This window comes from Acinonyx jubatus, chromosome B2 (genome assembly GCF_027475565.1).
Source record: "Acinonyx jubatus isolate Ajub_Pintada_27869175 chromosome B2, VMU_Ajub_asm_v1.0, whole genome shotgun sequence".
NCBI lineage: Eukaryota > Metazoa > Chordata > Mammalia > Carnivora > Felidae > Acinonyx > Acinonyx jubatus.
Genome location: NC_069385.1, coordinates 129398075 through 129421559, shown reverse-complemented (window position 1 = coordinate 129421559; position 23485 = coordinate 129398075). Strand labels below are relative to the sequence as shown.

Sequence of the window (23485 nt, the reverse complement as noted above, 5' to 3'; positions counted from 1 at the left end):
ATTTATTCTTCCAATTGGGTGTAAATTTTAAAAAACAAAAAATTAAATTAAAAAAAAAGATTTCAAGTTCAGAACTGAGGAGCTTTGATTCAACTCTTCTTTCTTGCATCTGCTTCTCTTTTCTTGCAAACCATAATTACTTCTTTGCTTTGTGCCACAGTATACGTGCCTTCGTAGGCATACATAGTGCACACGCCTTAGAATATGAACACTGCCAACGTGCTAATCAAACAAACAAACAAACAAACAAACAAAAACCCTGCACATCTTCATGAACTTTTGTCTTTAGGGTATATCTCACTAAAGAATGTACAACTAAATTATTGCGTTACAAAGCCATTTAAAAGAGTTCCACACTATGTGATTGTGCCCCCAACTTGACGTACCATTTTGCTTTATTTTGCTTTCAGTATTTTAGGGACAAATTCTTAGATGTGATATGTTTATAATTATGTGAAAATGTGTATCTGGTTCCAAAGTCAAGCCTATAAGAAAAAATGTAATCACAAAAGTCTAGTTTCTATTCCTGTCCACTTCATTTTTTTTAAGTTTTTGGTTTATTATTCCCTTTTTAAACAGAAGCAAAAATATACGTGTATTTATACTACCCACACTTCGTTAGATGAATGGTAGGATGCCATAAACACCTTGTCTACCTTGCTTTTTTCACTTAACAACATATTCTGGAGATCATTTTCTACCACCATATAAAGACGTTCTTTATTCCTTTTTTAGAGCTACTTAGCACTCTGCTCCCTATTTCTTCAACTCATCCTCTATTTCTTCAACCTGCTCCCTCTTTAAGGACATATGGATGTTTACAGTTTTTTACTATCATAAACAGGATGGCATTCAATAGCCTTATACACATATATCTTCTTGTTTCTATATTTTTATCAGTATTCCGTGGAATCAAGCCCGGTGGTGGAATTTCTGGGCCCAAAAGTAAAGATGTTTGTAATTTTGCTAGGCATCACCCAGTTCCACTCGTGGGAATTATATCATTTTGCTGTCATCTGAGATGTATGAGAGCACATATTTCTTCACATAGCCGATCACAGATTGTGATGTCACCCTTTTGGATTGTTGCCAATATGACAGATAAGAAACGGTATCAATGTGGTTTATAATTTTCATTCCCCTTATTGTAAGTACATTTTATATTATTATGAGTACATAGTGTAAGTACAAATTACCCATGTTTTCTTTTGGTACTTGTATGCTTTTATTTTATACACTTAAGTCTCTAATATATTTGGAATTTATCTCTGTGTGTGTGGCGGAGGCTATTGAAAAAGTCCAGGGGCACCTGGGTGGCTCAGTCGGTTGAGCATCTGACTTCGGCTCAGGTCATGATCTCACAGTTCGTGAGTTCAAGCCCCACATCGGGCTCTGTGCTGACATCTCAGAGCCTGGAGCCTGCTTCAGATTCTCTCTCTCTCTCTCTCTCTCTCTCTCTCTCTCTCTCTCTCTCAAGAATAAATAAACATTTAAAATAATAACAATAAAATAAAATAAACGGTCCATCTTTTCCCCCACTAATTTGAGTTTATTGCATATTAACAAATACAACTGGGTATCTATCTGGGTTTTCTATTCTGTTCCACTGATCTGTCTCTTCATATGTCAATACCACCCTGTTTTGATTATAGAGGATTTATAATAAAGTTTTAATATGGTAAAGGGCTCTCCCGGCCCCCAAACTACATTGCTCTTTTTTCACACACAGAATTTTTATGGCTTTTTATTATTATTCCAGAATAATAATAATAATAAACTACCTGTTAGATTTTTCTTGCAATTTAGTAATTTATAAATTAATTTACAGAGGCTTGACATCCATATGGCATGCCTGCCCGTTTGTTCAAATGTACTTTTGCAGCTTTGAGTTTTTATATTGTTTTACATATAAGTGACACCTATGTTTTTACATCTCCGTTTTTTTCATATTTAATACAAATGGGATCTTCTCTTCAATTATAACTTCTAACTATTGATTTTTTAATGTTGCTATTATAATCTACTGCTTTGGTAAATTCTCCTACTATTTGTAGTTTTCCCACTGGTTAGCTTGAGTTTTTGAGATATAAAATCAAATTCTCTACAAACAGACTTGACCTCTCATTTCCATTTGTATGCCTCTAATTACTTTTTCTTACGTAATTATGTATTGGCTAAAACTGTCTCACACAATGTCATGAAATAGTGGAGATGGTGAGCACTGTTACCTTGTCCTGATTTTAACAAGAAAGCTTCTAATGTTTTCCCATTAAATAAAAAATAAACTGCTACCTTTGGGATTTTGGCACACACTCACTCATACACATATATGTGTATACTAATTGCCATTGTATTCAGTGTTCTTAATGTGAATGAGTATTAAATAATGTCAAATGACTTTTTTGAGCCGGCAAAAGGATTATATGATTTTGCTCCCGAGCCATATTAACATGATGGATTATACTAACAGATTTCCCAGTGTTGGACCACCCTAGCATTCCTGGAATAAAATCCACTTATTCGTGATGTACTTTCTTAATACGCCATTGGATTCTGTTTGCTAATATTTTATTTACGATTTTTACATATATATGTATAACAGATTGTTCTGTGGTTTTCTTGTTAGGAAAAGTCTTTGACACGTTTAGGGATCAATGCCTTCATCTATCTCCTTGTAAAACAAATTTCCCAGTTTTTCTCTTTCTCTGTTCTGGAATAATTTCACCAGCATTGAAATGATTTGACCTCTAATTTTGGTAGACTCCCACTGTGAACACATCTGGAGTTGGTACTTTTTCGTGGGCAGTTCTTCCACTCCTCCCTCTATTTCTTCCCTAGTGACCATTAGTCTCTTTATGATTTTGTTCTCACTGGTGTCAATTTGAAGTCACATGTTTCCAGAAAATAACTCAGAACATTTTTCTAGGAAGCTTCATCTAAGTGTATATTGACAGGGACTTACACACAAAAAATCTCTTACGATTTTGAAAATTTTCTCTGTTGTGATGGTTATTGCCTTCCTGTCACTTCTAATTTTGTGTATTTATTCTTTCTCCCTTTTGTATCTTTCACTACATACAGTAGCTGGAGGTTTGTTAATTTTGTGAATTTTTCACTTTTGCAATTTGATTTCATTCATAAATTCTACTCTCTCATTGTTATTGTTTTCTTACACATTTTTTAATATTTATCCCTTCTTTCCTTGTGCTTTCTTTTGGCTTATTTTTAAATACCCTATCTACATTTCCATTTTAATTTATTTTTCATTTTTATTAATATAAATATTTCATGTATAAATTTTCCTCTCATAACTGTATTCATAGATCCACAAATTCTACTATTTCATCCTGTGTTTCCTCTTTGGTCCAAGAGTCACTTATTAAAATGTTTTTACATCTCTTTTTTTTTTAATTTTTTTAATACTTATTCATTTTTGAGAGACAGAGACAGACAGAATATGAGTGGGGGAGGGGCAGGGAGAGAGGGCGAGAGATAGAATCCCAAGCAGATTCTAGGCTCTGAGCTGTCAGCACAGAGCCCAACGTGGGGCTAGAACTCATGGACCGCAAGATCAGGACCTGAGCTGAAGTCGGATGCTTAACTGACTGAGCCCCTGTTTTTACGTTCTAAAAGAAGTCTTAAAATTTTTATTTTATTCTTAGTTTATGATTCTACTGCATTGTGGTCAAAAAAGGTGCCCCGTTTTTACATTTCTAAAAGAAGTCTTTTTAAATTTTTATTTTATTCTTAGTTTCTGATGCTATTGCATTGTGGTCAAAAAAATAATGCTTTTGTTATTTTTATTCCTTAGACTTTATTACTTTTCAAATTTATTTATTTTCTTTGTGACCAAAGATGCAATGAATTTTCATGAATGATCCAGGGGTGCATGTGAAATGAAGGTATGGTAGGGGACAATTGCCCCAAGAATATCAGGTCTTATTTCTAGAACATGAAAATATATTACTCTATAAAGCAATATTAAAAAGGTCTGCACAGATACGATTAAGTTAAGGGTTTGTAGATGGGGAAATTATCCTGGATTATACAACTGAGCCTTATATGCAACTACAGGTGTCTTTATAAGAGAGGGGCAGAGGGAGATGTGACAAACTAAAGAGCAGGGCTGTGTGAAGACGGAACAGAAAGAAATCTGAGGATTCTGGCCTTGAATATTGGAATGAGGCAAGCTGCCAACATCTTGATTTGGGCACAATGAAACTGATTTTGAACTTCTAGCCTCCAGAATGTGACAAAATGAATTTCTGTTGTTTTGATCCACCAAGATGGTAGGAATGTGCCACAGCAGCCACAGGAAAACTAACACATAAGGTGTTTTCTCTATTTATCAGGTTTCAGAGATTTGTTCGTATGCATGTGTTCTACATTACTGATTCTCTCATCTGGATTTTCTATATTCTTCCTGATTTTTTTTTCCACTTGCTCTGTCTCAGATTGAGAGAAATATACTAACAGCCCCTATTATTCCCGAGTTTCTACTTCTCCTACCATCTCCTGTTGTATCTGCTTTGATAAAAATTTTGTCACATTCTGGGGCATATAATATGGGGTATATATCTTTAGCCCTTAGCATTATAAAGTGCCCTTTGTGTTTTTTTGGATGTGGTCTTATAAATAATACAATGTGAATTTTGCTTGTCAGCCAATACTTGGCCTCATTATTTCTGTCATATTGGTAGAGACAGACATACAGTCATCCACTTACATGGGCTGTTCCATTTACTTGCATTATCTCTTTCTTTTGGTGTTTAGGAAAGTTTATATTTTTGTTCTAAGGTTACCTTTAGAATACTACCTTTATATATTAATCAAATCCTCTCTTCTTTGGGATACTGCTTATCAGTTGTCTATCATGAACAATATTGGAACTAGCTAGAAATCTTTTCTTTCTCCTTCCCTCCTTTTCCTTCAGCACCTAATGTAAAATAATAGCTTTTTTTCCCTTCTAATTAACACCAACAGGGCAATCAGCAAGCTGCTCTCATTCCTGTATGTTCATCATCTTATCTTCCCATTTTTGATAGTCTTACAAATAGTTATAGTTTTTAATAATTATATATTTTTTATCTTAGAGAGAGAGAGAAAGAGAGAGAGAGAGAGAGCATGTGCAAGTTGGGGAGAGGGGCAGAGGGAGAGAGAGAGAATCTCAAGAAGGCTCCACACTGTCAGCACAGAGCTCCACGCAGGGCTTGATCTATGAACCATGAAATCAAGACCTGAACCAAAATCAGAAGTTGGACACTCAACCAACTGAGTCATCCAGGCGCCCCTGCATTTTTTATAGTTATATTGTTCCACATTTCAGAGCAGATAAGCAATGTATAATGACCGCCTCCATTATTTCTATAATTTAGATATGATATTAGAGATAAGTGTAAAATCAATTCTTTGAATACTGAATACTGAAGTCAAAACTCAATTTCTCAGGTTAGCTTACAGCCAGGACACAAGCAAGTGACTAAATTATGCCAATCAGAACTTTGATCCAGGGGTGCCTGGGTGGCTCAGTTGGTTGAGCGTCCAACTTCGGCTCAGGTCATGATCTCGCAGTTCGTGAGTTTGAGCCCTGCATAGGGCTCTGTGCTGACAGCTCAGAGCCTGCAGCCTGCTTCAGATTCTGTCTCCCTCTCTTTCTGCACCTCCCTGCTTGTGCTCTGTCTCTCTCTGTCAAAAATAAATAAACATTTAAAAATAAAAAAATAATAAAAAAGAGAGTAGTCAGGGACACCTAAACCCCTCTCTCTATTTCTACCCCTAAATTCTATTTAAAACAAGCAAGCCATGATATTTATATACCACAGCTGGCCACAGCAAAAGGCTTTCCAGCCAACCATACAAAATTGCTTTAGTGGTGCAGTTACATTTCAAAATTACAATTACAAAATTACATTAGTCATACAAAAATACATGTTCACTTTAAGGCAAAAAGTTAAACATATGATCACCTTAAATACTGAAAAACAGAATATCAATGCCAAAAGGAACCAGAGAGAATCCAAGCCCATTGGGTTTATATTTAGGGAAATTGAGTCTCAACAAGGCTAACTCCCTGCCTAGAGTGACATAAACAGCACTGAATAGAGAACAGAATCTTTGGGCTCCTGAAATCCGGTTTAAATTTGCCTCTTTTTATGTGTCACCACCTCCCTTCCTTTTCATCTCAGCAGCCCTGCAGTAGTTAATTTTCTCCCCCAGTCATTAATATCTACAACAAAAGTAAGAATACTAGAGAGTAAAAAGACATCCAGTATTAAAAGTCATCAGGGCTTGAAGGGAAGCTTTCTACATTAAAACAAATTTTCTTTTCAATTACAAATCTATCCACAATAATTCAAATCAAAGTGCATAAATTAAAAGATGATATTCTACCCGATTATCCACTCAAACTTCCCAAAACTATCACTTCTATCATTTAGAGGAATATCCATTCAGTTATTTTTATCCCAGAACTCAAATCATCAGTTCAGGTAATTTAGATCAAGCCTTATTTTAAATACACCATCCACTAGAATCACATAACTGTGGCATCTTTTTTATTGTTTAAAGTTTATTTATTTATTTATTGTAGCAAGAGAGGAAGATGAGCGGGGGAGAGGGAGAGAGAACCCGAGCAGGCTCCACACTGCCAGCGAGGAGCCTGAGGCAGGGCTTGAACTCAGGAACCGTGAGATCATGACCTGAGCAGAAATCAAGAGTTGGAGGCTTAACTGACTGAGCCACCCCAGCGCCCTTAACTGTGGGATTTTTTTTAATGTTTCATTATAAACAGAAACTGAACCTAAATACTGAAAATAGATTATGTGAATTTTCTTAGAGTACTGACCTTTTTAGAAGTAGTGAAATAGTCATTCAATTCTCTGTATTTTGGAAAGTAAAGAGAAAATAGATGCACAACAATCCACTTACACCAGAATTTCTTTTGTATTTTGTTTATGTTGATTTGGCCAAAGTCTCTTTTCTCTACATTTAATTCTGCTACCAGTGTTAACTCATTAAGTATTTTGGAGTAAGGAAGGTGCCACACAGGGACAGCACTCTCCATGAAACTTCCATATTTCTGATTTAGTGAACTACCTTGTAGTAATTCTTTTCCATTTTTCTCAGACTGACATAAATTTTGTTTATTCACTCTTCAATTTGGGAAAAAAAATCTTTCTAGAAATCTTTTGGAAATTCAAGGCTTCAACATATGCTACCCATTTTCTGTCTTGAAGATGTAAGAATATAGCGGCTCAGGAGGGAAACGTCACTGCATTGCTTATTTACATGCCAAAAGCTACTTAAATTACATCATTACTTTATCTTCGTGGCATGGCAAATAAAGCTCATTAAAACTATTAATGGCTGATTTTCTTGGGCCATAGGAATTGCTTGATGTTATCTAACATGCCAGTGCTCTATAAATAGTCTTTAAATTTATATTTCTACTGTTACTATTAAACTGTAGATTGACAGACGGAAAATTAGTTTTTCCAATACAGCATTACGACGCTATTAAAAATTCCTATGACTAACACCATGTTAGAAACTCCTCATAGATTGTGAACTCTTTGCTATTCAATTTGATTGTTCAAATTCACAGATTCCTAAGCCAAACTAAAGTAAATCTTGGTTCCAATTATGCATAAAAAGACTCTTAGCATGCCAAATCAGCTAACCAGTTAACTCTGGCAGCCAGGAAAGCAGCCTGCTGTCTAGAAGTTTGCCGACTCCGTCTACAGCAACAGCAAAGCCCCGCTCTGCCAGTAAGCTCGGGAGCTCCAAGACCTCACACAGCTGTTTGCTACCACCTCTCCACCTGTCTCACACCCATCCTTCTGCCCCGCCCCTTACCTTGACCCCGCCTCTGCGCTCAGCGAGACTTCCACGCCCCACCTTGCGTTCAGCCAATAGATGGTGACATTGGTGGGAGTGGGCCTTCCCTCCCAGCCAATGCAGGAGATCCTTGCTGTCCTGGTCCCGCCCCTGCCAAGAGCTCCTGCCGGAAGATGGCGGCGGCCGCGGAGTTGAAGCTGCTGGAGAAGTCCCTGGGACTGAGTAAAGGGAACAAATACAGCGCTCAGGGCGAGCGCCAGGTAAGAAACGGGGGCGGCGCGGAGGGGGAGAGGTGGACAGGAGCGGGGCTTGCTGAGGTAGGACGGGGTGGCCGGCAGAGGCGGACAGAATGAGGAGGCGGCTTTCCTTCTCCCCACGTGTCTGCGCCGCAGGACCGGCTGGCGTCTCTCGGTCTCCCCCTGCGGCCCTGGCTCCTAGAGGGTGCAGGGGAACCTCCCCAGTTCGGGTTCAGCCTGAACGTTTTCTCCTGGGAAATTGTCGTCATCCCGTTCTGGGAAAGCGAGAAAGGCCCTCAGAGAGTCCAGTCTGGAGGCCCCGCGTTTGCATTCAGTGACAGCATTAACTAGAACACTACCTTTCATTCAGTGTCATTCAGCCACTACAGAGAGCTAACAGGATGCCAGGTAGCGCTGTGCTAGAGCTGGGGAATGCAGCAGTGGTTGAGACGGACTCACTCCTTCCTCCTCCGGAAGCTTGGTTTTTTTCTAGGTGGACAAACTGCTGCTGTTTTAATTACAAGTGAAAAGTGCTACATTGAAGGGCAGATGTCTGAGAGAATACATAATTGGTTTTGCTCCAATCTGGGAGATTCAAGGAAGATTTTTGTGAGTTTTTCAAGTTCAGTGTGCAGCGTGCAGAAAATGAAGGGGAAAGGTACTGGGTATGAAATTGACTGGGAAGGTATAAGGACTCCCGATTTCTCAGGGCGTTGACAGGGCGTTGAAGAACGTTTGTGTTTCATAAACATGGTTGTTTGACGTGGATGGAATGTGTTAGAAAAGAGGAATGATTGTAAGCAGACAACTTTGGATAAATACGTTTTTCGTCCCTTTGAGATTTTTTCCATGTGACGCTTTTCTTTTTCTGTTCCTCGGTTTGGTCCATGGTAAAAAGCAGTTCTTGTGTAGTTTTTATACATAAGTTAACCTGAAGCCTAGAAAAGTCATGGGACTTGCCTTAAATCAGCCCATTGATTGGTGGCAAAGTAGACATTGGAGACAAAAGGCTTGCTGTTGCGTTTTCCTCTGGCCTCTTGCTGATCCCTTCCCTTCGCCCACTATTCCCTAGTTCGGTTTCTGTTTTTTAGAGAACATTGCCAAGACATGAGTCTTGGAGGCTTATCTAGTATGAGAAACAGTCTTTGGCAATTTAGGGCAGAATGGAATATATACTAAGTGGAGGAAAACATTGTTGAGGAATGTGAAAGGAGAAAGTTAATTTTAACTGTGAGATTGGGTTTGTAAACTTCACAGAAAAGCTGCTATGGAAAGTGTGTAAGACCAAAATTATGAAAGATTGGGAAATTTGGAGCAAGAAGTAGACCAATATGAAAAGTGCTGCAATGCAAAGTAAGCCCAAAATTATAGTTTGAGGGCAATTGTGAGGGCTTTGGAGTTCAGAGTATGGTTTCTTACTTTATTTTAATTTAAACTTTTTTTTTTTTTTTTTTTTTTTGTCTTAGCAGAGGGTAGCTATTGAAAGTTTCTATTTGTGTGTTTGGGGAAAGGGTTGGGATTATATGAAAAGATTCAGTCATTTTGGGGGAAGACAGCTGACAGCAGTAAGCCAGCAATGATACGAAAAGTTGGAGTTCAGGAGCGAACAGTCGAGAAAGAATTCTTGACATGTCTTTGGTGCGAAAAGGGTGGTTTTATTAAAGCACAGGGACAGGACCCTTGGGCAGAAAGCTGCACTGGGGTTGTGAGGAGTGACTAATTATATACTTTCAATTTGGGAGGGGGTTAGGGATAGCGTAAGTCTCTAAGGGGTTTGGAATCAAGTTTTCCAGGACCTGGAGGGGCTAGCTGTTGTTAGGAAAAGGTCATTTACTACTGTCTAGTAAAACCTTCTGAGACCCTTCAGATGTATATCAGTGGGCCACATGCTTGGAAGATGATTGGTAACATATATCTTTGAGGAGGAGTAGAGATAAAGAAAGTTTCCAAAGGAATTTTTTTGTGAGACTTACAGGTTCCTGGAGATTAGGCTAATGTTAAGCTTAGGTTGCCTTTTCCCCTGAGCACAGTATTAACATCAAGGCAGTTGAGTTTCTAGAGGAAGGTCACTCTGCCTTTCTCAAGGACTTGTCAATGGATTATAAGTTGTAAGAAAGTTTAATTTTTTTCTTCTGCCTTCATTGTCCACATCAAGCAACAAGGCATTCTCTGTAACATTACCAATTATACATTAGTCACCTGTCTACCACCTCCCCATCCATAGTTTCAATGTCTGCAGTTTCAGTTCCCTATGGTTAGTCATGTCCAGAAATAGACACTATGCCAGAAGGTCAGGAGTAGCCTAGCACTATGTCACAATGCTGATGCTGTCCACCTCACTTCATCTACTTATATAGGCCTTTCATCATCTCGCATCATCACAAGAAGGGTGAGTATAGTAGAATAGGATATTTAGAAAGAGAGAGAGACCACATTCACATAACTTTTGTTATATTGTTATAATTGTTCTACTTTATTATCAGTTATTGCTGTTAATTTCTTCCTGTGCCTAATTTATAACTTCAACTTTGTCATAGGTATTTATGTATAGGAAAAAACATAGTATGCATAGATTTGGTACTATCCAAACCTATGGTTTCAGGCATCCACTGGGGGTCTTGGAACATCTTCCCCACAGATAAGGGGGGACTAGTATAATTAAAAATTGACGGGGCACCTGGGTGTCTCAGTCAGTTAAGCTTCCCACTTCAGCTCATGTCATGATATCATGGTCTGTGGGTTCTGAGCCCCACATTAGGCTCTGTGCTGACAGCTCAGAGCCTGGAGTCTGCTTCAGATTCTGTGTCTCCCTCTCTTTCTACCCCTCCCCCCTTGCACTCTTGTCTCTGTCTCTCTCTCTCAAAAATAAATAAACATCAAAAAATTTGTTTTTGTTTTCTTTAATTGACAACAATCCAGGGGCACCTGGGTGGCTCAGTTGGTTAAGTGTCTGACTTAGGCTCAGGTCATGATCTTGTGGTTCATGGGTTCAATCCCTACATCAGGCTCTGTGCTGACAGCTCAGAGCCTGGAGCCTGTTTCAGATTCTGTGTCTCCCTCTTTCTCTGCTCCTCCCACACTTGAGCGTTCTCTCTCTCTCTCCCTCTCTCTTTCAAAAATAATAAAACATTAAAAAAATGTTTAATTGAAAATCCAGGGGCACCTGGCTGGCTCAGTCAGTAAAGGATATGAATCTTAATCTCTTAGGGTTATGAGTTCAAGCCCCACGTTGGGTGTAGAGATTATTTAAAGAAATTTAAAAAAAATTGAAAACAATCCAAAGATCCAGCTTTGGGAGAATGGTTCATTAAATTATGGTACATCAGCACATTGGAATATTACTTATATAGCCACTGATGGTGATTACTTAGAAAACCATGGCGTTCTAAGAATAATATGAAAATAGCATGTGCCCCATGATTGCAGCTATACAAGATTTGTGTACTTTAGGCTGTATAAAGGACAGAGAATGGACTTTACAAGTCAGTCTTACTTTATCCAAACCCTAACATTATCCACCTTGCCATTACAAAGCAGGTGACCCTGATTCTTTGTAAGATGATGATGAAATTACTTTCCAACTTAGAAGATGTAGTGATTAAATGAGAAGGTAACTGGGAATTTTTTGAGTTAGCATGGTGGGATTGTGGATAATATATTTTTACAAATAATCCTTTTTAGAATTAAATGTCACTTCCCCACACACAGTCATTGTTTGCAGGTTCTTTTTCAGGTTTTGTAATGTTTTGTTTTTTAAATATAACATACATTCAGAAAAGTGAATAAATCTTGATGAATTGCCACAAAGTGAACACAGGTAGGTAACAACACAGTCAAGGAATAGAACGTTACCAGCAACCCCAGAGGTGCTGACAGCAAAAAGCCTGGTGTAGGACTCGAACTCACAAACCGTGAGATCATAACCTGAGCCACAGTCAGATGTTTAACCGACTGAGCCACTCAGGTGCCCCTCCATGCATTTTTTTTAAAGGATATTATCAGTGATCTTAGAGGTAGAGGCTTCATTTGAGTATGAAGGCAAAAGTGAAATTTCAAGGAGCTAAATAGTGAATGGGAAGTAGGTAAGGAAGTAGAAAACCAGAAAGTACCTTTTGTTACTTTAATTTTTAGGAGGTAACCTTTGAATTTGTATCTGAAAATGTTAATCTCTCCGTATACTTCACAGGGTCCTGTTGACCTAAATGTGAGCATGAAAGTGTCCCACAAAGTGTAAATCACTTTACAAGTACAGATACTACTTAGTGACTGGAAAAAGCAGCCATCTTCCCAAGAAGATATTCTTGTTTGGTTTGTTTGGGTCGTTTAGACTGTATACTTTTTTTAATGTTTATTTACTTTGAGAGAGAGAGAGAGAGCATGTGTGTGTGTGAGCTCAAGACAGGCAGAGAGAGAATCCCAAGCAGGCTCTGCACTGTCAGCAAGGAGCCTGACACAGGGCTGGATCTCAGGAATCCTGAGATGACCTGACCTGAAATCAAGGGTTGGTCGCTTAACTGACTGAGGCACCCAGGTGCCCTTGTATACTTGTTTTTGAGTAATTGGTCAGTCTCCCCATCAGGTGATACTTTTTCTTTCTTTCTTTCTTTTTTAAGTTTATTTATTTTTGAGAGAGAAGGAGAGGAACAGGGGGAGAGAGAATCCCAAGCAGGCTCAAGAGTTAGATGTTCAACTGACTGAGCCACCCAGGCACCCCACCTCCCCATTTTCTTTTAAATTTCTCATAGGTCTTTGCTTGGTTGTACATCAAAAACATTTAAATTAATTAGCAATTCCTTATAAGCTGACCTTTTGTATTACTTGTTCTAATAAGGGAAACAAAAACAGTATTATTTTTCAGATGATTACCTGAAGCCCAGACTATTATCATTGGCCCCAATTATATTTTAGAACGTTTTTAAAAATATAAGATATTGGCCAACAGTGACCTTACTCTAAATAATTCCAGAATTGATGGATATGCAATTCATAGCAACCAAGTCACCATCACAGTCCATACCTAGTTAATGAGATCGCTAATTATATTAAGATCCCATATCACTAAAAGCAGCCTAGATCTCATTTGGTGGTTGTAACTACATCAGCATTAAGTCAGTGTTACTATAATTGTATCTTTTTGTTATTACAGAAGTTAGGTTTATTTAAGTATGTTCATCTTGCTAAAATAGGGTATTGGTAAACTTGATTGAAATTAATGCAGTATTATTAGGCTTTCCATTTTTTCCTCTTGTATAAGCATAGTTATAAATTATGTAGAAACATACTGATTTTTGCAATGTTACTACGAGTTTTACTCCAAACATCTGTTACCAAATTGTAAATAATAGAACAACTATTTTGCTGATTTTCATTTGTATATAATTTAGTACCTTAGAGTAGAATCCTAGATTGACTTGAAAAAACAGTGAGGGGGGCGCCTGGGTGGCTCAGTCGGTTAAGCGGCTAACTTCGGCTCAGGTCACGATCTCACCGTCCGTGAGTTCGAGCCCCGCGTCGGGCTCTGTGCTGACAGCTCAGAGCCTGGAGCCTGTTTCAGATTCTGTGTCTCCCTCTCTCTCTGCCCCTCCCCTGTTCATGCTCTGTCTCTCTCTGTCTCAAAAATAAATAAACGTTAAAAAAAAATTTTTTTTTTTAAAAAGAAAAAACAGTGAGGGATTTGATACATAGAACTTAAAAACATGATGGTACTTGTTTTTTAAATTTATCTGAAGAATTTTTTCTTTTTAAGATTCCAGTTCTTCAAACAAACAACGGTCCAAGTCTAACAGGACTGACTACTATAGCAGCCCATCTTGTCAAGCAGGCCAACAAAGAATATTTGCTTGGGAGCACCGCAGAAGAAAAAGCAGTAGTTCAGCAGTGGTTGGAGTACAGGGTAACTCGAGTGGATGGGCACTCCAGTAAAGATGATGTCCGCACTCTGTTGAAGGTATTGTGATTCGCTGTAAAGGCTAAAATAAATGCGTGAACTGTTAATAGCAGGAAGCTCTCTCTCCCCTGAGATTCAGTAGCTGAAGCTATGGGCCTTCTTGTTTCCTTTTGCCTCAGGGTAGTTTGTACCTGTTATTACCTGTGCTGGTAAGAGTCCACCAGCCCTCCGCCTTTCAGATCTCAGCTCAGATACCCCTTCCTCAGAAATGTTCTCAGCCACCTCTCTCTCTCTAACAGATGTAGGTCCTTATTCTGTGTCCTTTTTCTCATAACGTTCATCATAGTCAACAATTACTTGCATGATTTTTATTTAATGTAATGTCTTAATACTTATTTTCTCCATTCAGCAGTAAAGTACTTTGTCAAGGGCAAGAAGGGAATCAGAATCTTTGGGAGTTACTAAAAAACTGTTAGATTGATCTGAGAAAGCCCACATTTTTTCCCTTGAGACGTATTGCTTTAAGATTTGTATTTTCTTTCCAAAGAAGCTAGATCAGAATAAAAGAATCTATTGATATAAGGTATAAACTGAAGATGGCTCTAGAATCACCAATAATAAAAAACATTGTGGGGCACCTGGGTGGCTCAGTCAATTAAGCATCCAACTTCGGCTCAGGTCATGATCTCATGGTTTGTGGGTTCGAGCCCCACATTAGATTTGCTACTGACAGCCCAGAGCCTGGAGCCTGCTTCAGATTCTGTGTCTCCCTTTCCCTCTACCCCTCCCACCCCCCAAAAAAAATAAACATTAAAAAATTTTTTTTAATTCCAAATGATATTTTTTACTAATTACATAAAAATAAAGCAGATTAAAAAATTTTTATAGAAGTTTAGAGTTTGAAGGAACCTTAGAAATCATCCAGACAACCACATACCACTGCAGGAATCCCTTCTGTTCTCTAATTTTATTCCCATTATATAAATTGGTAGTGTAAGTTGTGTAAGAAGGTCTCATAGTACGAAAAGCTTTTCATTTATCACTCGGGGAAATGGTTTAAACTATATTCTTGATAGATATCATCAAGAGAACTGGTAGATTTCAGGCCTTGTTTCTTTATAGGTGCTATCCTGATCAACTATTCATGCTTAATATCCACACTGACCCTTCCTGCTGGCCTCTGCCGTGCTCAGCAGCATTTCCAAAGGGAAGCAAGCATGTCTGTTCTCTTAGTGAATGTGAGATTTCAGGCAAATGTAACTATCTCTTGTAATTTCCCAGAAGAAAGGATAGTAATAGTACTTAATTCTGAAAGATATGAACAGGATTTCACTGAATTGGGTTTATAAGTCCAAAGTTGTATTCAGAGATTTAGTATTAGGCACATGGAAGTAATTCCACCAAAATGGTGTATCTGGGATATATAAATAGTATTTGAAATTCCAATCCAGAGAATCTGACCAGAGATAGTACCATTTTTGAAATGTATAAGGGGATAGGTGACTTGGTTGTCCTTGCCCTGCCACAGTTTCCTAATCTGTACCTACAATGATGTGTCAGATGCAGCTCTAAGGGCTTGTGATCCAGTGACCCATTAAGGGTAGGCTGTAAGAACACAGCCCCTGTCCTTACAGAACACAGACTGGCTAGGGAGACTAATGTATGTATAATGGACTGCAGTGTGATTTTTGGCCATATGAGCATAGATGAGAAAGTGTTGTCTTCTGTTTTGCTTTGCTTTTTGCTATTTCGTGATAGTGTTTTTATCTTAAAGACAGTAAATACTTACTAAGAAATTTAGGAAATACAAATAAGGGGAAAAAAATTTAAGCATTTATAGTCCCACCAAGAGAGAAATGCTACTAACACTTTAATTGTCAGATATTATTGAACTCCTTTTGTGCTCTTTCCATGCTTTTCCTTTCTGTATATACATGTGTGCATTTTATTTTAAAAGTGGGTAGCTATTGGACACTGTAACTTGTTTTTTTGTTGTTCATTGACAGTGAGTTCTGAATATCTTTCATGTCCCTAAATATTCATTTATACTACCTTTTTTGATAACCTGTTAGTATTGCATCATATAGTTGTACCTGAATTTAAATGATTTTTAAAAATTTGCTTGTATGTATTCTTTGCCCAGTTTTATAATGGGCTATTTATCTTTGTATTACTTATTTTTAAAACTTTTGCTAATAGAATATTATGAAAGGGTTTACTTCTTACTCTATAGAGTTCCATTTCAGGCTAAAACCATGATTGTAAGTTTAAATGGCTCACAAATAAGGTAATACAGAATTTCAAAATGGCAGGCATTGCAAAACATTAACATTTGTTGAATCTAGAAAGAGGATATATAGCTGTTTATTATACCACTTTTTCAATATTATTAGGAAGTTTAAAACTAATTAGGAAAACAGAAAACTCAGAACTCTGTAGGGGGAAAATATCTGATAAAGTTTGGCAATGGCATGGGAAAGACTTTAAAACAAAGGAAATGAACATCAAACATTAGTTCTGTGACTATCTGAATATGTGAAATTCTGTAATGTGGTAGGGACAATTTGATTTATATCACTAATCAAAAATATTATTTAATTGTAGTTTTTTAGTCTAAAGGTGACAACCTTGAGAGTCTTTATAGCTAAAACATCCATATGAATTCTATTTTAAGGATATATACCCAAAATAATTCACAATGGGTCTTAAAGAGATATTTGTACACTCATGTCCATAGCAATATTATTGACAATAGCTGAGAGATGGAAACAATCCAAGGGTCCTTTGATGGATGAATCGATGAACAAAATTTGGTATATGTAAACAATGGAATATTATCAAGCCCCAAAAGGAAGAAAATTCTGACTCATGTAAGAGGTTATTATACTAAGTATAAGCTAGTCACAAAAAGACAAACTTTCTATGAGTTCACTTATATGCTGTATTGAAAGTAATCAGTGCATAGAAACAGAAAGAATGGTGGTTGCCAGGGTCTGGGGTGGGGGAGATGGGGAGTTGTTTAATAGGACAGAGTTTTATTTTATTTTATTTTATTGATTTATTTATTTGTTTATTTATTTATTTTTTAATGAAATTTATTGTCAAATTGGTTTCCATACCACACCCAGTGGTCATCCCAACAGGTGCCCTTCTCAAAGCCCAAAACCCACTTTCCCCTCCTTCCTACCCCCCATCAACCCTCAGTTTATTCTCGGTTTTTAAGAGTCTCTTATGGTTTGGCTTCCTCCCTCTCTTTTTTTTTTTTTTTTTCCCTTCCCTTCCCCCATGGTCTTCTGTTAAGTTTCTCAGGATCCACATAAGAGTGAAAACATAATGGTATCTGTCTTTCTCTGTGTGATTTATTTCATTTAGTATAACACTCTCCAGTTCCATCCACATTGCTACAAAAGGCCATATTTCATTCTTTCTCATTGCCAAGTAGTATTCCATTGTGTATAGAAATTACAGTTTCTTTATCCATTCATCAGTTGATGGACATTTAGGCTCTTTCCATAATTTGGCTATTGTTGAAAGTGCTGCTATATAAACATTGGGGTACAAGTGTCCCTATGCATCAGCACTCCTGTATCCCTTGGGTAAATTCCTAGCAGTACTATTGCTAGGTCATAGGGTAGATCTATTTGTAATTTTTTGAGGAACCTCCACACTGTTTTCCAGAGTGGCTGCACCAGTTTGCATTCCCACCAACAGTGCAAGAGGGTTCCTGTTTCTCCACATCCTCGCCAGCATCTATAGTCTCCTGATTTGTTCATTTTAGCCACTCTGACTGGCATGAGGTGATATCTGAGTGTGGTTTTGATTTGTATTTCCCCGATGAGAAGTGATGTTGAGCATCTTTTCATGTGCCTGTTGGCCATCTGGATGTCTCCCTTAGGAAAGTGTCTATTCATGTTTTCTGCCCATTTCTTCACAGGATTATTTGTTTTTCAGGTGTGGAGTTTGGTGAGTTCTTTATAGATTTTGGATACTAGCCCTTTGTCTGATATGTCATTTGCAAATATCTTTCCCCATTCCATCGGTTGCCTTTAGTTGATTGTTTCCTTTGCAGTGCAGAAGCTTTTTATCTTCATGAGGTCCCAATAGTTCATTTTTGCTTTTAATTCCCTTGCCTTTGGAGATGTGTCAAGTAAGATATTGCTGCAGCTGAGGTCAGAAAGGTTTTTCTTCTGCTTTCTCCTCTAGGGTTCTGATGGTTTCCTGTCACATTTAGGTCCTTTATCCATTTTGAGTTTATTTTTGTGAATGATGTAAGAAAGTGGTCTAATTTCATTCTTATGCATGTTGCTGTCCAGTTCTCCCAGCACCATTTGTTAAAGAGGCTGTCTTTTTCCATTGGATATTCTTTCCTGCTTTGTCAAAGATTAGTTGGCCATACTTTTGTGGGTCCAATTCTGGAGTCTCTATTCTATTCCATTGGTCTATGTGTCTGTTTTTGTATCAATACCATGCTGTCTTGATGATTACAGCTTTGTAGTAGAGGCTAACGTCTGGGATTGTGATGCCTCCCGCTTTGATCTTCTTCAATAATACTTTGGCTATTTGGGGTCTTTTGTGGTTCCAATTTTAGGATTGCTTGTTCTAGCTTCGAGAAGAATGCTGGTGCAATTTTGATTGGGATTGCATTGGATGTGTACATAGCTTTGGGTAGTATTGACATTTTGACAATATTTATTCTTCCACTCCATGAGCACAGAATGTTTTTCCATTTCTTTGTATCTTCTTCAGTTTCCTTCATAAGCTTTCTATAGTTTTCAGCATACAGATCTTTTACATCTTTGGTTAGATTTATTCCTAGGTATTTTATGCTTCTTGGTGCAGTTGTGAATGGGATCAGTTTCTTTGTCTTTCTGTTGCTTCATTATTAGTGTATAGAATGCAACTGATTTCTGTACATTGATTCTGTATCCTGCGACTTTGCTGAATTCATGTATCAGTTCTAGCAGACTTTTGGTGCAGTCTGTCGGGTTTTCCATGTATAATATATCATGTCTGCAAAAAGTGAAAGCTTGACTTCATCTTTGCCAATTTTGATGCCTTTGATTTCTTTTTGTTGTCTGCTGATGCTAGAACTTCCAACACCGTGTTAAACAACAGTGGTGAGAGTGGACATCCCTGTCGTGTTCTTGATCTCAGGGGGAAAGCTCAGTTTTTCCCCATTGAGGATATTAGCTGTGGGCTTTTCATAAATGGCTTTTATGATGTTTAAGTATGTTCCTTCTATCCTTACTTTCTCGAGGGTTTTTATTAAGAAAGGATGCTGAATTTTGTCAAATGTTTTTTCTGCATCGATTGACAGGATCATATGGTTCTTTTCTTTTATTAATGTGATGTATCACATTGATTGATTTGTGAATGTTGAACCAGCCCCACAGCCCAGGAATGAATCCCACTTGATCATGGTGAATAACTCTTTTTATATGCTGTTGAATTAGATTTGCTAGTATCTTGTTGAGAATATTTGCATCCATATTCATCAGGGATATTGGCCTGTAGTTCTCCTTTTTGGCTGGGTCTCTGGTTTGGGAATCAAAGAAATGCTGGCTTCATAGAATGAGTCTGGAAGTTTTCCTTCCGTTTCTATTTTTTGGAACAGCTTGAGAAGAATAGGTATTATCTCTGCTTTAAATGTGTAGTAGAATTCTCCAGGGAAGCCATCTGGCCTTGGACTCTTATTTGTTGGGAGATTTTTGATAACTGATTCAATTTCTTCGCTGGTTATGGGTCTGTTCAAGTTTTCTATTTCTTCCTGTTTTGAGTTTTGGAAGTGTGTGGGTGTTTAGGAATTTTTCCATTTCTTCCAGGTTGTCCAGTTTGTTGGCATATAATTTTTCATAGTATTCCCTGATAATTGCTTGTATTTCTGAGGGATTGGTTGTAATAATTCCATTTTCCTTCATGATTTTATCTATTTGGGTCATCTCCCTTTTCTTTTTGAGAAGCCTGGCTGGAGGTTTATCAATTTTGTTTATTTTTTCAAAAAACCAACTCTTGGTTTCATTGATCTGCTCTACAGTGTTTTTAGATTCTATATTGTTTTATTTCTGCTCTGATCTTTATTTCTCTTCTTCTGCTGGGTTTGGGGTGTCTTTGCTGTTCTGCTTCTATTTCCTTTAGGTGTGCTGTTAGATTTTCTTTTGGGGATTTTTCTTGTTTCTTGAGCTAGGCCTGGATTGCAATGTATTTTCCTCTCAGGACTGCCTTTGCTGCATCCCAAAGCGTTTGGATTGTTGTATTTTCATTTTCGTTTGTTTCCATATATTTTTTAATTTCTTCCCTAATTGCCTGGTTGACCCATTCATTCTTTAGTAGGGTGTTCTTTAACCTCCATGCTTTTGGAGGTTTTCCAGACTTTTTCCTGTGGTTGATTTCAAGTTTCATAGCATTGTGGTCTGAAAGTGTGCATGCTATGATCTCAATTCTTTTACACTTCCTAAGGACTGTTTTGTGACCCAGTATGTTGTGATATATCTTGGAGAATGTTCCATGTGCACTCGAGAAGAAAGTATATTCTGTTGCCTTGGGATGCAGAGTTCTAAATATATCTGTCAATATAGGACGGAGTTTTAGTTCTGCAAGATGAAAAAATTCCAAAGATTGGTTACACAACAGTATGAATATTCCTGATATTTACACTTAAAAGTGGTTAAGATGATAACATGATTCTACTGCAATTAAAACTTTTTAAATATGCATGTATAAAAAATACAGCAAGCCAGTAAATTATATAGTACTCTTAAGAGAAATTATTGAAGGGTTTTTTTTATATTTTGATGGAAAAAGTAAATCTAACATCATAATTTACAAAATGATCTCCCCAACCCTGGGGGGGAAAATGCGTGCCTTTGAAATGGACATAGATGGTATTTTGAATAACATTTTTAATGGTTTTTTATTTCTTTAAAATAAGACTAATAACGTTTACCCTATCTTTTCAAAATGAGGTGATTGGTTTATGATCGGTTCTTTTGAATGAATCTGAGTCTATTAGTGTCAGAAATGAAAAAATTAAAAGTCAGTGTTTTGTTTTCTAATAGTATTCTAAATGTTCCAAATCTAATGATATGGTAGTTCACTTGATTATTATTGCTTTTTAGATTAATATCTTATTTGTTTTTTCTAGGATCTTAATTCGTATCTTGAAGATAAAGTCTACCTTACAGGATATAACTTTACCTTAGCAGATATCCTGTTGTACTATGGACTCCATCGCTTTATAGTGAGTATTTGAATAGTTGTTAGCTTTTTTCTCTGTAATGTTCGGAATGATTTTTTTATTTGTCTTGAATTTAAATCAAATTTGCATTTCACCTTTTCAAATAAAAATGAATTTTTTTTATACAAAGTACCTTATGCACATATTCCTTCCACATAATCCATCAAATGCAGTAGCTTCCTGTTCCTTGACCTGTTTGCTTCCTGTTCTTGTCTCTGCTCCTGTTCGCAGCTACTTCTCTTGCCATTCCGTAGACTTGACTGTCATCATGGCCTGGACTAGCCCCCCATCATCACCGTCCCACTCTCTAATTCCTTTTTTTTTTTTTTTTTTTAATGTTTATCTATTTTTGAGAGAGAGAGCACAAGCCGGGAGGGGCAGAGAGAGAGGGAAACACAGAATCTGAAGTAGGCTTCAGGCTCTGAGCTGTCAGCACAGAGCCCGATGCAGGGCTTGAACCCTTGAACTGTGGGATCATGATGTAAGCCAAAGTTGGATGCTTAACCAGCTGAGCCACCCAGGTGCCCCTCCTTCTAATTCTTAATTACAGTACCACGTCTTCTGTACAACCTCTACTTCTTAGCTCTTAATCTCTTACTCATCCTGTCATTATCTGAAGCAACTGGATCCCTTCCCTTTTTCCAAACTTATGTACTTTTTCTCCATCCAACCTGGATCTCCTTTTGTGTAACTTCAAATACTCTTACTAGTATCTTCAGCTTCTTTGCTCCACTGTACATTCACCACCCTTTCCCTATAAATCCCCACCTCTTGGTCAGTTCTAATAAATGCTTCCATCCTATGTCCTTGTCCAGGCTGAGCTCTGTGGGAGAAATCACAAAGCTGCAGATTGGTGCCACTATGAATTTATACTGTTCAGTTTCAGCCGGGCTCTCATCTGCATCAGCTCTTCATTCCTCCTAGGCATACTTCAAGACCCTTAGCGCTTTCCTTAACCCCTCCTTTTCCCCCCTCCTTTTCCCCCCTCCTTTATCTTCATTATCTCGGAGCCTTCCTCCCTCTTTCAGCTATAAGGTGGAGGCTATTGATTTGAATGCCCTCATCTTCCCCCATCTTCCAGCCCCCTTGCCCTGCCCCCATGCATGCATCCCTCTTGTCTCCGTTTTCTGCTCTCTTACTTGAACTCCCCCTCCTGCCCCATTTCTGGATCTTGTCAAATGTTACATCCTTTCTTCCTCGTATCTGCCATTTTTCCCTTTATCTGGTCAATCTCTTTAAATTGTTTCCCATCCTAAATGGGACTAGAAAGGGATGCTGTGAAACCAGTGTTGTAAGTGAAGTGGCCCAGGGGGTCCCATCTAAAAAGTTCTAAAAACCTGTAAGGTTACTTGGGGGGTGGGGTGGGATCTGTTTTTTGTTTGTTTGTGGTGAGTTCAGAAATAGAACATCTACCAAAAATGTAGAAGAGAGCTAACAAATCGATCAGTCATAATTTTCTCAGCCTCAGGGGACAAACTCTACAGTTTAAAAGGAGGGTAAGTGGTAGCCTGAGCCTTTTGGAAAAGCTCTTGTGTATTTCTGTCACTTGAGGTTTTTTGTTTTTTGAGAGAACGAGAGAACGTGCACTTGCGGGCAAGGGGCAGAGGGAGAGAATCTTAAGCAGGCTCCATGCCCAACGTGGAGCTGGATGCGGGGCTCGATCCCACAACCCTGGGATCATGATCTGAGCCAGAATCAAGAGTCAGATGCGTAACCGATTGAGCCACCAAGGTACCCCACTGGCACAATTTTCTGAGGGAAAATGAACAGATTCACATTCTCTGAAATAGATCCATCTTGTTGGAATAGATTGGAAATGTTAGAAGAAGGTTTAGAAGCTCTTGGAATAGAAATTATTTCATACCATCTGCTGATAATCTCTATACTGGAGACTCTAAATGTGAAAGTTTTAAGTTGGAGAATATTGGTTTTGCTGTGTGTTATATTTTATTGTTATTACTTTAAATAATAGTCTGAGGAGCAGCATTAGCCAGTCCTCCCTGATAGCAAATGCTGTTCTGAAATGTAAATAGTAAACAGACATTGCCCTTTTGACTTATGTTTGGAATCTGATTGAATAACTTGAATGTAGATCATAGATCAAACAAGCACTTTATTGTTTGGAAATGCTTTCTTCTCACTGTGTTTTAATTCATCCTTAAAAATAACATCTCACACAGTGGCTGAGTGGAGACTTTTAAATGGAAGTTTTGAAAAGAGTAAATTGTAAGGAAGCGGTCAGATTTGAATCATATATTGCAGCAGCTAACACAAAATCGAGTTGGAGTGGAA

General features: G+C 37.9%; 1 protein-coding gene across 3 annotated transcripts in view; it reads left to right on the top strand.

The window, feature by feature from the left end:
• The first annotated feature begins 7938 nt into the window (after positions 1-7938).
• EEF1E1 (eukaryotic translation elongation factor 1 epsilon 1) overlaps positions 7939-23485 on the top strand; it is a 37959-nt gene continuing 22412 nt past the window's right edge. For all 3 annotated transcript variants that reach the window (XM_027040271.2, XM_015068680.3, XM_053223140.1), the window contains exons 1-3: positions 7939-8096; positions 13819-14019; positions 21101-21196. In XM_027040271.2, the coding sequence (XP_026896072.1) occupies positions 8010-8096; positions 13819-14019; positions 21101-21196 (384 nt within the window). In that variant the 5' untranslated portion in view covers positions 7939-8009. The remainder of the gene's footprint in view (positions 8097-13818; positions 14020-21100; positions 21197-23485) is intronic.